The 15,703-nt window shown below is 28.2% G+C and overlaps 1 protein-coding gene across 3 annotated transcripts; it reads right to left on the reverse strand.

The window, feature by feature from the left end:
* Positions 1-1,134: 1,134 nt before the first annotated feature.
* Positions 1,135-7,148, reverse strand: LOC107851684 (vetispiradiene synthase 3). Of its 3 annotated transcripts, XM_047401785.1 has the most exons (10): positions 7,006-7,134; positions 6,604-6,762; positions 4,215-4,336; positions 3,877-4,141; positions 3,295-3,667; positions 2,485-2,703; positions 2,231-2,369; positions 2,022-2,072; positions 1,619-1,864; positions 1,135-1,534 (listed from the first exon to the last, which is right to left on the reverse strand). In XM_047401785.1, the coding sequence occupies exons 2-10, from the start codon at positions 6,743-6,745 to the stop codon at positions 1,238-1,240; spliced, it is 1,854 nt and encodes a 617-aa protein (XP_047257741.1). In that variant the 5' UTR covers positions 6,746-6,762; positions 7,006-7,134; the 3' UTR covers positions 1,135-1,237. The 3 variants fall into 3 exon arrangements, with proteins under 3 accessions (XP_047257741.1, XP_016552249.1, XP_016552248.1); XM_016696763.2 differs by lacking the exon at positions 2,022-2,072 and having other exon boundaries at positions 4,215-4,327; positions 7,006-7,148; XM_016696762.2 differs by lacking the exon at positions 2,022-2,072 and having other exon boundaries at positions 7,006-7,078.
* Positions 7,149-15,703: the final 8,555 nt, after the last annotated feature.

Below are 15,703 nucleotides of genomic sequence, written 5' to 3' on the forward strand. Positions count from 1 at the left end.
TGGACTGAGGTTTAGTAAATGCAAACACAGGTAAATGCATTTTCTTGACAAATAAGAGGTCTTTCATCTAGCCTTTCCAAGTATGATAATTACTAACATTCAAACATACCATCTTTCTCATATTTGCCTCCATCATTCAAATCGATAATCAATAAGAACTTGGCTTTGATACCACTTTGTTGGAAAAAAGGCAAGGGAGCACTATCAAAGTGCACGACAAGGCAGTAGTGGAAGAATATCTAAGTCTAAAATTTTCTTTTCAATTTGAACCAAGAGGAGACAACAAAATCCAAGAAAAACAAAGAATAAGCAACAAATATATCAACCACACAAATACGATAAGACAAGAATAAAACCAATCAAGTCAAGACACCAAATTTATGTGGAAAATCCTTCGATGTGAAGAGTAAGAAACCACGCGACCAAAACCTCCACTATAATCACCAAGATTTACAATACTGTTCTCCAGAATTGGCCACAAAACAAGTGTCAAACAACGAGCAATAACACATAAACCACAACACTAAAAACTAGAGAAATAAAGGAGCAAAAGCACCAAAATACAGCTACTATGTTAAGGGATGAAAAACAGGAGCTACATGCCACCAAATCTAACTCTGTCAATTTCAAATCAATTATTGAGTTGAGAGGAACAAGTTGTCCAAAAATCAGCTCAATCGGACAAGAAACGAAGCGGAAATTGCAATTTGAAGTTGACAGTTGCGACTGAAATTTTAGGTGCGAAAATCTGCACTAGTTTCTCTCTATGGTTGTTGAAAACTCTCTTTTGTAGATGTGAAATAAGGCCTAAAAAAATCTGTATATATGCCCCAGAGTAATGGGTCTATTGACAAAAGTAGGTTGGTTCAAGTTAAGCTTTATTTATAAACATAGGAAAGAAAAAAGACCCATAACCCAATATTAGGAAGTAGGTTTTGGCTTGCCCCTTTCCTCATAGTCAAGTGCCTATTTGAGATTATGCAGAATTATACATAAACGATTCTTTTATGGGTCTCTCTGGCCCCTGATGGCCTTGATTGACTCAAAAAGGCCATGCCCCTCAGGTTATGTGGATTATTTGAATGTTTAATAGTTATATGATTTTTTTTTTAAAAAAGGTAATTAAAACGATTCTGTCCGAACTAAATTGATAAATAAAATATTGAAGTACAAAACACATGCCAATAGAATTTTTGAGTAAGGTAATATAATAGTCCCTTGTATTCATACTTTTATCCTACATGTGGATTGGATGGACAAGTAAGGATTCAACCAATGGTTTCAAATTATATTTTGGATCACTATACCCATCCTGATTATTCTTGTAAACAACATCGGGTATACGTGTGAAGTTGACGATACGCATCTGTACTTCAGCTGACATAGAAGTAGGCTTGATGAGCTCTTTGTTTAAAGCCTTCCATGCATTCTCGACTAATTTAAAAAGTTTTTCATTCACTTCTTCAATTGATAAATTGTGCTCCTTCATATAGCATTCTATTCCTGTGACAAGTTGTCCTCTTTCTTTCTCAACCTTCAAGAAAATTAATATTCATAAAAATGATAATGTTGTATATGCAAATCTACAAATATATGTACAAATTTGCATAATTTGTACCTTGTAAGAAGCTATGTCATCAACAACTCGACCAACAATTGCAGAAGCCAAAAGGATTTTTGGTTTATTCAATATCCAATCAAACGATGCCTTTGAAGTTGATCTCATGCCTAATAGTGATGCTGGTACAAGTAAGTAAAAAGCTCCTGTGATCAATGCATTGTTGAGGTACTCTTCAAATAATGGCACATTTCCTTTGATGAACCATTTTGCTTCAATATAGTAACTCCTCACGGTTTCTTTCATCTATTCAATAAAGCATTTTTGTTTAAACTTTTATATCTTCTGTCAGTAGTTATAAATTAAATAAAAAGGGTAGCCCTGATGCTCGTTCTAAATCGCCCGCTGTGCGCAGGGTCCAGTGAAGAGTCGGACCATAAGGGTCTATTGTCTGTAGCCTTACCCTACATTTCTGCCGGCGGCTGTTTCCATGATTTGAACCTATGGTCACCTTCTGACCAAATGGCAATAACTTTATCAGTTACTTACGGCTCAAATTCATAAAATAAATTTACTATCAAAAAGAGGAAATGTCTCTCACTCAAAAAAGAAGAAAAATGTACAAAATAATATATGATCATAACATATTCATTTGAGTGTTAAGTTGCATACCGCTTCTTTGACATAACAAACTCCATTAAATGTATTCAACTCCTTTACTTCAATATCATAATCTTTAAAAAGATTGAGAAGAGTACTGTATATCGTTTTCATATAGCTTGGGAGTCGATCAATTTCACTTAAATCCCACCTACATTAATCAAAAATATTACTAATGTACCTTGAAACAATCAGGAGGAAAGGAAATAATAATAGCTAGGTTCAACAAACAGTTGTAATTTAAATATTAGATAAATAATCCATACCGTTCCACAGCTTTAGTGAACAAAAGCAATTCATCAAGAGTACCATATGAGTCATACGTATCATCAAGTACTGAAAGCATGACAATGCATTTTGTAAGCATAATTCTAGCTTGAGAGTATTGAGGTTCAAAATATACGCCTATGGCACATAAGAAGCATTCCACTATTCTGTCTCTAATATATGGAAGCTCAGACACAAGTTTCAAGTCTTTCCACCACCTTCATGAATAAATAAGAGCAATATTATTAGTAGTTAACTTATTATATAATACTACTCCCTTCTCTTCAATTTATGTGTATATGTTTGACTGTGCATGAAATTTAAGATTGAAAAAAACAGATATTTAAAATTTGTGATCTAAAGTAAGTCGTAATTTTTTTCGGTTATAAATTATTTCATTAATTAAGGATAAATAATAAGATTGAAGTCAAATTGTTACTACAAGATATAGAAATAAGTCATTCTTTTGTCGGATGGACCAAAAAGAAAAGAGCGTCACATAAATTGAAGGGAGGGAGTACAATATACTTCATCTGTCTTAACTAATATGACACACTTTTCTTTTTAGTAAGTTTAAGGAAAATCACGCATTTCTATATTTAGTAACAATTGAAGTTTTAAAAGCTCATTTTTATAATTAACGAAATTGCTTATAGCCACAGAGATATCTATTACTTATTTTAGATCACAAGTTTCAAAAAACCTTTGTTTTTTATTTCTTAAACTCCGTGCCTAATCAAACTATATCTTATAATTTGGAACCATGAGAGTTATACTCAAATGAAAAGCACAAACTCAAAATTACTTACAGCGTGAGTTCACTAAGCTCTTTCTTATGTAGCAGTTGCAATAAATTGTAATCTAGTTTGGCAAATCTTAGTAGCTTATCGTTTCTTGATCCACATTCTTCATATATTGAAATATTAAAATGTGCTTCAATTCTTGGGAGACCTTTATGAAGAGGTTGCATAAGGGCATGTGTCACTTGTTTCTCAAGAGTTGATTCTAAGATAGGTGTTATCCTCTCCAAATGGGATTTTGCAAAGATAAGGGCCTCATCTAATATGTCATCCCCATGTTTTCTCACATATGCTGCTTCATATAGACTTAGCAAACCTTTCGCATCTGTAAGCAGAGCTTCCTTGAATTTTCCATTGTTGTCCTTAAATTGATTGAAATGATCTAATTCACAAAATATTTTGCTACATGAATAACCTTATGCAATTGATCTAAATCTTCTTGAAAACAAACATGTAACACTACTAAACCACAATTTTTTTGATGGAACATTTCCGTAAGAAATTCACGATGATGGATGAAAATTAAATTTGTAAGAACGTTCGTTGGAGAAACACGTTTCTAATGTGTAATTTAACTATGTACATACATACCAGAAGAGATTGGATAGCCATGTTGTCTAAACAATCGAAAATATAAGGCAACGTTATATAGATCATCCTCTTCATGGATGACATTTAGATCAAACATATTGCTTAGTTGATCTTCAATCTCCTCCTCAAAATGATATGAAATACCAAGCCGTTCAAGGGTGTCAATCAATGACATTTTCTCTATAATGTCCTTTTCACTACTCATTATCCTGTGCCACACTTCTTCTTTCAAAGTCTTTATCTCTTCGATGTTTTCCTCGATAACCTGTTATGAAATTTTGTCAACATAGTGAGTAAATAAATACTTGATTGAAAAATAAATTAAGAGAGATTGGTACCTGATTATCCAATAATATTGTACAATAGCTAAATGTATCTCCCCACATACAAGGTGCAAAATTTGTCTTAGGGCGACCAACTTCGTCTTGGTGGTCTACGTTCAATGAAACAACTGTTGACACTGTAGAACATATAAATTCCAAACTTTGTCGCCATTGATATTACTTACTATTTATACAGAGAAGCACTAATTAAAATTAGAAAATTTCTATGATGTGTCTCACACAACTATTCCTAGTTGATGAAACACCTTTTTATCTCACAAAGACGTGCAATCCAAATATTAGACTCAATAGTGTAAGATTTCTCACACTTCATATGTTTTCCTTAAATCGAGAGAGGCTTACCTTTTTGAGTGTGTGGCCCTTGATACAATTACTTGTTAATTAGGCAATTTGAGGAAGTTGAGTTTTTCCTGATAACCGAATATTTTTATCCATAAATATTGTATATTCTATTCCATCCATCTCTATCCCGTATTAGTACGATATATGGACACAAAAGTACCACATTGATGAAAGAAAATGGCCCAACTACTATTTAGTTGGTCGACATTTGTTCCATTTAGTATGTTCTTGCATTATGTTCAATTGTTTTCTCTAAAATTGACCCTTCTTCCTCCATTGCACATCAAAACCTACCTCCTCAACATCAGAGTCCGGAACCAAACGCTTTAAAAAAGTGAAGATCAGATCGTGCAATAAATAAGTGCACAATCCTAAACCGGAGGTCTATTGGAAACAGCCTCTCTACTCGTGCAATAAATAAGTGCACAATCTTAAACCGGAGGTCTATTGGAAACAGCTTCTCTACTTCTCTTGAGGTAGTGATATGATCTGCGTACACTCTACCCTCCCCAAACCCTACTAGGTGGGAATACACTGGGTATATTGTTGTTGTTGTGCACTTATTTAGTTCACAATTCTTTTTATTCATCATTGTGCACTTATTTAGTGCACAATCTATTCATAAATAGACTGTGCACTAAATAAGTGCACAATTTATTTATTTCACGTGCCAAATTTTTTTAAAATTATATTTATTTCACACAAGTTTATATTTGTTTGTGGTTCCACTATTTTTTACATTTTTAGTTTTATACACAATAAAAATAGCTTTAGTTATACTTCACGTGCCTTCATGCTTTTGTGATCTAAGATTATATTTCACGTGCCAAGTGATCTACGATTGGTCCAAAGATCGACTCCAAACAAATTTTTCGGTCGTAGAAAGAAAATAGTACTAGTAATATTTACTGTACCTGCACTATAAACTACTCAGCACCAAATCACGTTTGAATATAAATTGACGAACATCAAAGAGAGAAAAATACTCAACACGATCAGAAAGACAAGAAATGTTGTAAGCATGATCGAATCTACTCTTTTAACATGAATGAAAACCACTGCAGTTACACGTACTACGCTTTTCAAGCAGAAATAGCCCAGAAACATGGAACTAAATGTGTATGTCTTCATGCTTTTGTAAACATAAACGACCATACCAAACGAGATAGCAGCCAACCTCCTTATTTTTCCCTTCGGCAAGTATATTTCATTGTTGTAGGGTGCTACTAATAGAAACAGTTACCAGGCTCACAGATTTACACTTGTTACATCATCAAGTATATATTCATACTTACATACATATAACTTAAGCTATTATTTTGTGTATAAGACTAAAAATGTAAAAAATAGTGGAACCACAAACAAATATAATTTTGAGTGAAATAAATACAATCTTTAAAAAAATTGGCTCGTGAAATAAATAAATTGTGCACTAAATAAGTGTACAATTTTTTTTATTTTATTTTTTTTGGTTAAAAAAGAGCTATTTCATAAATAAGTGCACAATGTTGAATAAAAAGAATTGTACACTAAATAAGTGCACAATCCATAAAAAAATGTATTGTGCACATATTTAGTGCACAATCCATAAAAAAATGGATTGCGCACTGAATAAGTGTACAATTCATAAAAAAATGGATTGCGCACTTATTTAATGCACAATTTGATCTTCACGTTTTTTTAACGTCGTTGGTAAGACTTCCGTTAAAATCTAAAAGTATTGTGCGCTTAATAAGTGCACAAAACCTATTTTGATACTTTTTATTTTATATGGCATAAATTGGTACTTTTTTCAGTTTGAGGGCATATTTTGGTTCCAGACTCTCAACATCAAATATATTCAAAACATTTTAATCAACTAAAAACATGAAAAAAAAAAAAAGGAAAAAAAAAAAACTGCTTTCCTCGGTGCCAAGTACCGTTAATCATGAGTTGTTTTCCAACCTATTTGACTGATTTAAATTCTATCCAACCCGCTCATTTGATACACCTAAACACAACAACTAAAATGAAGCAGATGAAGTAAGAAGAATAAACTAACCGTCTAAATGCAGTTTGACACGTGCTTGGATAGGGCGTTTGCCAAAAACAAGAGCAGCTGGTTTTCCAACAAAATTTGTTCTCCGATGCATTGCTATTCTCGGCCATATGTGGTTTCCTTTCAATGATGTAATTGTTGCCATTGGACGACTTACAAATTCTGGAAAACAAAAATGTCGACATGATCAAATTGAACATACGTATTATACTATCTAAAATTCTGCGACATACTTAATTAAAGAAATAATTAATGTACTAAAATACGTGAAAAGTCGTCATAATTATAAAATCAAGCTATATATAAGTATATATGACTAAAGAAATACTTACTATACTCCTATAAACATAATTTTCTTGTAAGAAGACATTTGATGAGAACATATAAATTGAAAAGAGAGAATACCTATTGGTGGAGGAGTGTTTGGTTGCTTCCTTTCAAGTCTCGGGGTTGGTTGTGAGCTTACGTGAATTGCGTATGTAAGTATATCTATCTATCTCTCTATATATAAGCAAAACTAAAACACCACAAAGATGTTAAGTGGCAATATATTAAAATAGTCACGTAATAGTTTTTATAACAAAGTTAAAAAATGTCGTAATAAAAGTTTTGAATTGAAAGATTAATTATTTGAATTTGAATACATTATACTTTAAGAAAAAAAAAAGATTTTCATTACCTTAAAAATAGGAACTCATAATTATTCGAATTTTGGATTAAAAGATTCGAAATATTTGAATTTGAAAATGCATTATCCTTTTAAAGAAATAGCTTAAAAATAAATTATCCTATTATTATTATTATTATATGTATTTATTATTATTATTATTATTATTATTATTATTATTATTATTATTATTATTATTATTATTATTATTATTATTATTATTATTATTATTATTATTATTATGTCTAAAGAATATGTATTTATGATGTCTATCCAAATCTTACACAATTATTTTAAATTTTACAGATAAATTAAAATTTGTTATAAAATAACTAAGAATAAAGAAGAAGAGTAGAGAGAGAATAGAGAGTAATTCTTATTTGTCTTGAGGGATGAAAGATCATATGATTGATAATACAATAAACAAAACCCTTTTATTTATAGGGAAAAATACTCCTAATTTCTGACTAAAAGTCAGATACTTCAAATCCTGATAGATATCAGCTAGATCTTATTAGATCTTGATAGACATTCACTATAATGTAAATATATTTATAACACTCCCCTTGAATGTCTAGATAGATAATGTGCCTAGTTAAAACCTTACTAGAAAAAAATAGTGGAAAAAATAATCCAGTGAAGGAAAAAAGAGTATACATATCTAATAATACACATATAGGCTGCCTCATTAAAAACCTTACAAGGAAAATCCAGTGGGACAAAACCTCATAAGGAAAAAAGAGTATAACGCGTATTAACTCCCCCTAATGATAACATCCTTGAATCTTTGCATCCCGATCTTGTGCACCATCTTCTTGAAAGTTGCAATTGAAGGAGACTTGGTGAATAAATCAGCCACATTATCACTTGAACGAATTCATCGCACGTTAATATCATCATTGGTGAATAAATCAGCTACATTATCACTTGAACGAATCCGTTAAATGTTAATATCACCATTCTTTTGGAGCTCATTTATGTAGAAAAACTTTGATGAAGTGTGCTTCATTCAATCTCTTTTTATGAATCCTCCATTAAGATGTGTTATACATGTTGCATTATTTCTGTATAAAATTGTGGGTACATTGTCACATTTTACACCACATTTTTCTCGAATGAGATGTATCATGGATCTCAACCATACTCATTCTCGGCTTTCTTCATGAATAGCTATTATCTCAGCATGGTTCAATGAAGTGGTTAGATAGACTTCTTTGTATATCTCCAAGATATGACAGTATCCCCACATGTGAACACATTGCATGTTTAAGACCGAGATTTATGCAGATTAAATAAATACCTAACATCAGCATAATCAATAAGATCAAGAATGCAATCTTTAGAATAATATAAGATCATGTGTTTGATACTATTTCGATGTCTCATAGTTAGAGCTAAACTATACCTTGCCAACAAATTAATCGAAAAGGTTATATCAAGCCTTATAGTATTTGCAAGATATATTTCGTCAAGTGACAATAGTCAACTTTTCATGTGTGACATCTTCAAGTGTGTGGAGTGAAAATCAAATAAGTTTTCACTTACCAAGATGCATCCTTTCATGTCACTTGATAAATTTTTCTACGTCAGCATGCTTAAATAAACGTAGAATTCAGATCCTCGTAGTCTTTCACAATATTGCATCAGTATTGTATCAGAAATATCATCGATGATATATCATTTTGTATCGGTTCACAATGTGACATAACATTTTGAGATCTCATCACTTCATTATTTTCAGGTACCTGAACCTTTCATAAGGTTTCATGAAGTGTTATGTCATAGACTCTTCAAGATCACATTGCCTTCTTATTATAATTATTTGTTCCTTATTTTTCAAGAATTATTTAATTTGGAATCGATTAGTCTATCATGCTTCATGCATGCGTAGACTTTGTCCTTTATGAACACAAATAGGAGCACTTGCAGCTTAAATAGGAGATGTGTTCAGCATTCGACTTGAATTATCTTTTGAATGAGGATCTGATGATAATTCCTAACATATTTCATAGCTGCTTATAATTTCCCCCTTATGTTAGGAAAACTAACATACATTCTCCATCTTTGTGCATCATGGTATATTCATTAATCGTATACCGCATATCAAAACTATTAGATGGAATAGTTGGTTCCTGACTTTGAACCAATTAAGAGGGAAGAAATAATTATAATTTATTGGTCTAATGCATACAAGTGTTATTGTATGCAACATATCATATTTCATACCAGCATATGAGGCTTTGTTCTCATTAGCAATGATTTAGCTATTTATTGAAGGCATTCAACGTCAAACCATTTTCATCAAGATGAATTATCTTGATTGCACAATCTGAAAGTTATGCTCTTAACTCTATTTTACTGAGCAAGCAACTTTATAAATGTCAAACTACAGGTTGACAATAAATGTACATATGATTATCTTATTGATGCATCTTTTCAACATATCACATGAAAGGTGAATGGGCCCTTATTCACCTTTTATATTTTTCAGATTTTGATGGATCCAATCCAATAATTAGTTGATTCAACCAACTTATCCTGAGAACAAACAACATGAATAATTCTTGAAGAATTTTCTAATTTTTTATTACATGTCCAATACTCAATATGCACATTTTCGAGATGTCATAATAGTTCATGTTAACTTATGAACTTTTATTCTAGCAAACTCCAAGATTATCATGACATATACCTTTTTACTTTAGTAAATTTCAGATTTACTATTGCATGAATAAATTTTAGATTTACTACTTTAGAAGTAGATTTCAAAATAACTCTTCTCGGTTATTCTGCCTCATTCGGAGGTGAGTTGTGAAACCATCACAATCAAGTTCATGTTTGTTGATAAGCTTTACTAAATATCATCACATTCACCCAAGGAATGGATCTATGCTTATAACAATTAAAATTCTCATTCCCATGAATGAAATATAATCGTGTCTTAAGCCTATCAAATTGATAGCGTATAACCTCTTTTATGATATTACTACTTCAAGAGCAAATCGAAGCATATATATGATCTAGAGAATTTTTCTCTAACATATCTTATGATCATAATACGCGTGTGAAAATATCATCACTTTTGATGATCATTATCATATTGTTTCTCCACGTTTATATTTATGCATTCAATTACTTGTCTTCTTTCAGACATATTATGCATTGATATCACATACACTTCAAGAATGAAGTAAATTGTGATATTTCAGACTTATCATATATATATATATATATTGCTACCACATTCACTTCATGGAATGGAGCATATTCAATGAGACATATTTCATGACTTTTCATTAAAAACACATTATTTTGCCTTAGCCATCATAATATTTTCAATATGGTGCATTGAGATTCAAACTCAATGTCTTACTTATATAAAGGCGTCTTAGGCATAAATTGATGGGACTTAAACCCAACGTATTATCATCCCTTTTGATAATATTATTCTTGAGGAATAAATTTAAAATATAAATGGTTCCAAACCAATTATTTTTCCTCAAATCCAACAATAATTATATAATTAGTAACAAAAGACAGATAACATAAGAAATTACTAACCTTGAAATTACCTTTAGATTTATAATCTCATCTTGTTTTGCAGAGTCTCATACTGATAACGTGTTATAAAATAATAAAGAATAAAGAAGAAGGAGAATAGAGAGACTTTAAAGAATAGAGAAGAAGGAGAATAGAGAGTGATTATTATTTCTCTTGAGGAATTTCTTGAGATCCTTGAGGATGAATTACAATGAAGGAAATCTCTTTATTTATAGGAGAAAATACTCCTAGTTTCTAACTAAAAGTCAGATATTTCAAATCCTGATAAATATCAACTAGATCTTATTACATTCACTATAATGTAAATACATTTATAACATTATTTGAATTGAACCTTATATCTACTTGCAAATCCTTTATATATTTAAGTTATCAATTAATTTTTATAAAAAAAAAAAATTAACAAACAAACAAAAGAAAGAAAAACAAATAAAAGAAAAAAGGGAAGGAAAAGAAAACGTAGAAAGAAAGGAAAAGAAAACAAAGAAAAAATTGTTAATTCTAAAGCAGTAAAGAAAATTAAGAGTAATAAATTTTTAATTTTAAGTCAAAAATAATTTATATATATAATTACGTATTAGAAGTAATTAGTTCTCAAGTTCTAATTGGACTCTAATTGCAATCTGTATATATAATTATTATTATGTCTAAAGAATATATATTTATGATGTGTATTCAAATCTTACCCTTATTTGTAATTATTTTAAAATTTTACATATAAATTAAAATTTGAATTGAACCTATATATCTACTTGAAATTCCTTTATATATTTAAGTTATCAATTAATTTTTATAAAAAAAAAAAAATTTTAAACAAACAATTAAAAGAAAGAAAGAAAAACAAATAAAAGAAAAAAGAAAGGAAAAGAAAACGTAGAAAGAAAGGAAAAGAAAACTAAGAAAAAGTTGTTAATTCTAAAACAGTCAAGAAAATTAAGAGTAATAAATTGTTAATTTTAAGTTAAAAATAATTTATATATATAATTACATATTAGAAGTAATTAGTTCTCAAGTTCTAATTGGACTCTAATTGTTGTCTAATCAGATATTATTTATTCTATCCATTGTTTTTAATTTGAATTGGAGTTACAATATTTTCTAAAAATAAACTAATAACCAAAAAAACAAAACTGAATGTGTTTATTCAATTTACTTTGCTGCCACAAAATGTGGATAGCCGTTATTATCTGTATATAATTGCAAGATAAAGATTAGAAATCTGAATTTAAAGTAGAAGTAGCAATAGAAATAATAATTATTATCACATTGATTTCAAATTATATAAATATTAGGTAAATATACATTATATTTGAATAAAATAGGATAAGAAAGAATAACAAATTAATGAGTTATTAAAATTGTAATAAAAAATTAATTAAAAGATTAGAGATATTTAACTTTAAAAATATGATTCTTTTTTTATTAAAAAAATTAACCGTAAACTTAAAATTAGAAACCTAATATTGAAGTGTTCTAAATGAACTTTTACTATTCTTAAATTTATCCCTTTCAAAGTTTATATTCAAATATTAAATAAGATAAAATAAATTTAATACAAATAATAATAACTATAAATAATAATGTTAATAATAAATTAAAATTTGAACTGAACCTATATATCTACATGCAATTCCTTTATATATTTAAGTTATCAATTAATTTTTATAAAAAAAATGATTTTTTAACAAACAAATAAAAGAAAGTAGTAGTAGCAGCAGCGGCGGCAGTAGTAATAGTAATAATAATAATAATAATAATAATAATAATTAATAACAACACTAGTATTCGTAATAGGAGCAACAACATATTATTAATAACAACAATAGTAATAACGATAGTTTAAATAGTAATAATAATAACAACAATAGTGATAGTAATTAAAACAATCTATATAATATTTCTTATGAATATTAAATTGTGTGGTGTATGGATAAAATAATAAAAATATCTTGAATTTTATATTAAATTAATTGTACTTTAAATATATGTTGTAAATTTTATCGTTTGTGTATATATCCATTCTAACAAAATTGATTGTGGTTGATTAAAATTCGGGAGCATCGATAATTTTAAAAAATACAGTACAACAAATTAAAAGAGATTATTTGTATTCAAAAGTAATTTACAAAATTATGCTTTTCCTTTAGAAAAATTGAATTACTTATGTTCTAAGAATTTCTTACTTGTATGTGTATAACCAAGATAAAATTTAAATAGCAGTTTCAAATATTTTATCTCATTCAAATATGAATTATAAAATATATATATATATATATTATTTTAAAATAAAAGTATGGATAAAAAAGAGTAACAACCTAATCTTTTGATAGCAAATTGATATGATATTTAAATTTGAATTTAAAAGAATTTGGGATGGAATGAAATTCTATCTTCTTAACCTCTCTTATATATAATCCTACAATAATAGGTTATGTTAAGCTTCTTTCTCTTCTTTTGTTATTGATCATTAGCTTCATTGATTGCATTTTCATCTTTTTGTTGTTGTTTTTTTGTTTTCTTATTTTTATTTTTTATATGTAGATGAGGGATAATCATATTGCGGATAATTTTTCTACTATATCCTGAATTCAATTAAGTAAATATTTCTTCTGATATTAAATTTTAATTTTAGAAATAGTTGAATTAAAATAAAGTTCTATCTCCTTAACCTTTCGTATATATACTCCTATATTGATATATAATTTTAAGCTTCTTCTTCTTCTTTTTATTTTTTTATTTTTTATCATTGATTTTTATGTCCATCGTATCATCATATTTTTCACTTTTTATAATTTTTTTGTTTAACTCTTTTACTGTTACATTTACCAGGCTAATTTTTATGTACTACATCCAAGTCTAGAGTTACATAAATAATGTTTTTTAATCTTTGTTTGTCGGACTTTTACTAAATATAAATAAATTTAAATACGTAAAAAAATTAAATTTTATTAAGAATTTTTGTCAAGTCAGCGTTTATTGAGAAATTAAGCTTATTTCTTCTATAATTTGATGCAAATTTAATTTTTTAATTAAAATTAATAATTTATAATTGTGTAGAGATTTTTTTAAGAAAAATAGCAAATATATCCACTAGGTAAGAAAACGTGTCAAATTACTATAAAAATAAAAAAATTTAAAATCAAACCTCATAAAAAAGAAGTATCTTAAAAAAATATACAACATATAAGTTTAGTCATTCAATTATGAGCATGGAGAGTACATGTTTTTATAATAAATATATTAATTAATTATAAATTTAATAGATAAAATCACATAAAAATACCTGTCTATATATATATAATTAAGTTACTTGGCACTAGCCAATTATTTTGAGAAATAAAAATAAATTAAGTTTTAGATTTTAAGTTATGCTCAACAGATGTCTTTGACAATTGTTGAGGTATGTTCGTACCTTTTTTTTTATTATCTATAATGAACAGTATATTTATCTTTTATCATAGGTGTAATTAAATAATCTAAAGTTTTCACTAATCTAATGTATATAAATATCTCAAAAATGTTACACAAAATATTGAAAATAAAAATAAAAATACAATGAAAAATAAAAAATGTGTAAATGATATTTATCAGATCATTCATGTAAGGAACATCATATTCACATTTTTACTCTTTTAAGATAATTATAAAATTAAATTACTGGCATTTGGCCATTTCAATTGATTTTTTTTCTATTTTAGTTGCGAATTTTTTTAAAAGACTTATTGATTTAAATGTTTTTTTGAATCTTATAATAATATTCTTTTTCTGTTAGTTCTTTAGTATAATGGAAGAAAACAAAGAATTAAAAGATTATTGAGTAGCTATTAATTGATTTTGAGCTTCAAAAATAGATATCTTTATTTGATGTTATTATTTACATTAGTAATAGCATATATGCTAAAATAAATAGATACTTAGTATTTTATTATTAAAATAAAAGATATTTTTTTAATGCATTTATATATATCTAACACAAAACAAAAAGAAAGGTAGAAATAGAGTGACACATGTTGTGATGGTCGAGGGAGAGCATAGAGGATTGTGGTGGCTGGGGCAGAGTAGAGGATGGGATAGGTGGTAAGGTAGGCGGGTGTTGAATTTTGTAAAGAAACTGATATTATTCTTTTTATATCAAAACATTTAAAATAATCGTAATTGAGATTATTTATTAAGTATTAGTTGCAATATTACTATTTATAATTATTTTTAATATTTTATTGACTTTGAAATATGTTAATTCTATGCAATAAAATTGACTAATTTTATATAAATAATTTAATATTTTTTAATGAATAATTTTAAAAATAAATATTTCGCACATCGCGTGAGTACCGATATTAATTTATATAATGAAAAACGAAGTATTACTGCTCAAGCTTCATAGTCCATCTCCCTCCATTTCATATTAGTTGTTTACTTTCATCTTTACAAACCTCATAAGAAATCTTAAATAAAAAGGATAAGTTTACTAATTTATCCTTTAGAAAATATTTTTGAAACTTTACAAACTTGTAATTAACTTTCAAAAAGAATTAATGGTAGCAGTGAAATGGGAAATTTTAATTAATTCTATTTTGATTTTTTAAATTTGATAAATAATTTGAAATAATTATTTTTAGTAATGTGGACAACTTTTATGAAAGAGAGAGTATATTATTTAGTCTTGTCTTCATATTCTTAGTAGTGTAAGACTTTTGAAGAAAACTATTATTCTGAGTGCCTTTATACACAAGAGGGAAGTGAATTATGTATGCCCCTTTTTTTGACTTGTCAAAGAACCGGATTCTTCTGCCGGAGTACTTAGCAACACAACTATATATAAATTGCAACAGGCAAAGAACACACAATTTTATATGAAAAACCTCCTTGCTTAAG

The sequence above is a fragment of the Capsicum annuum genome, chromosome 12 (assembly GCF_002878395.1).
Source record: "Capsicum annuum cultivar UCD-10X-F1 chromosome 12, UCD10Xv1.1, whole genome shotgun sequence".
Lineage (NCBI taxonomy): Eukaryota > Viridiplantae > Streptophyta > Magnoliopsida > Solanales > Solanaceae > Capsicum > Capsicum annuum.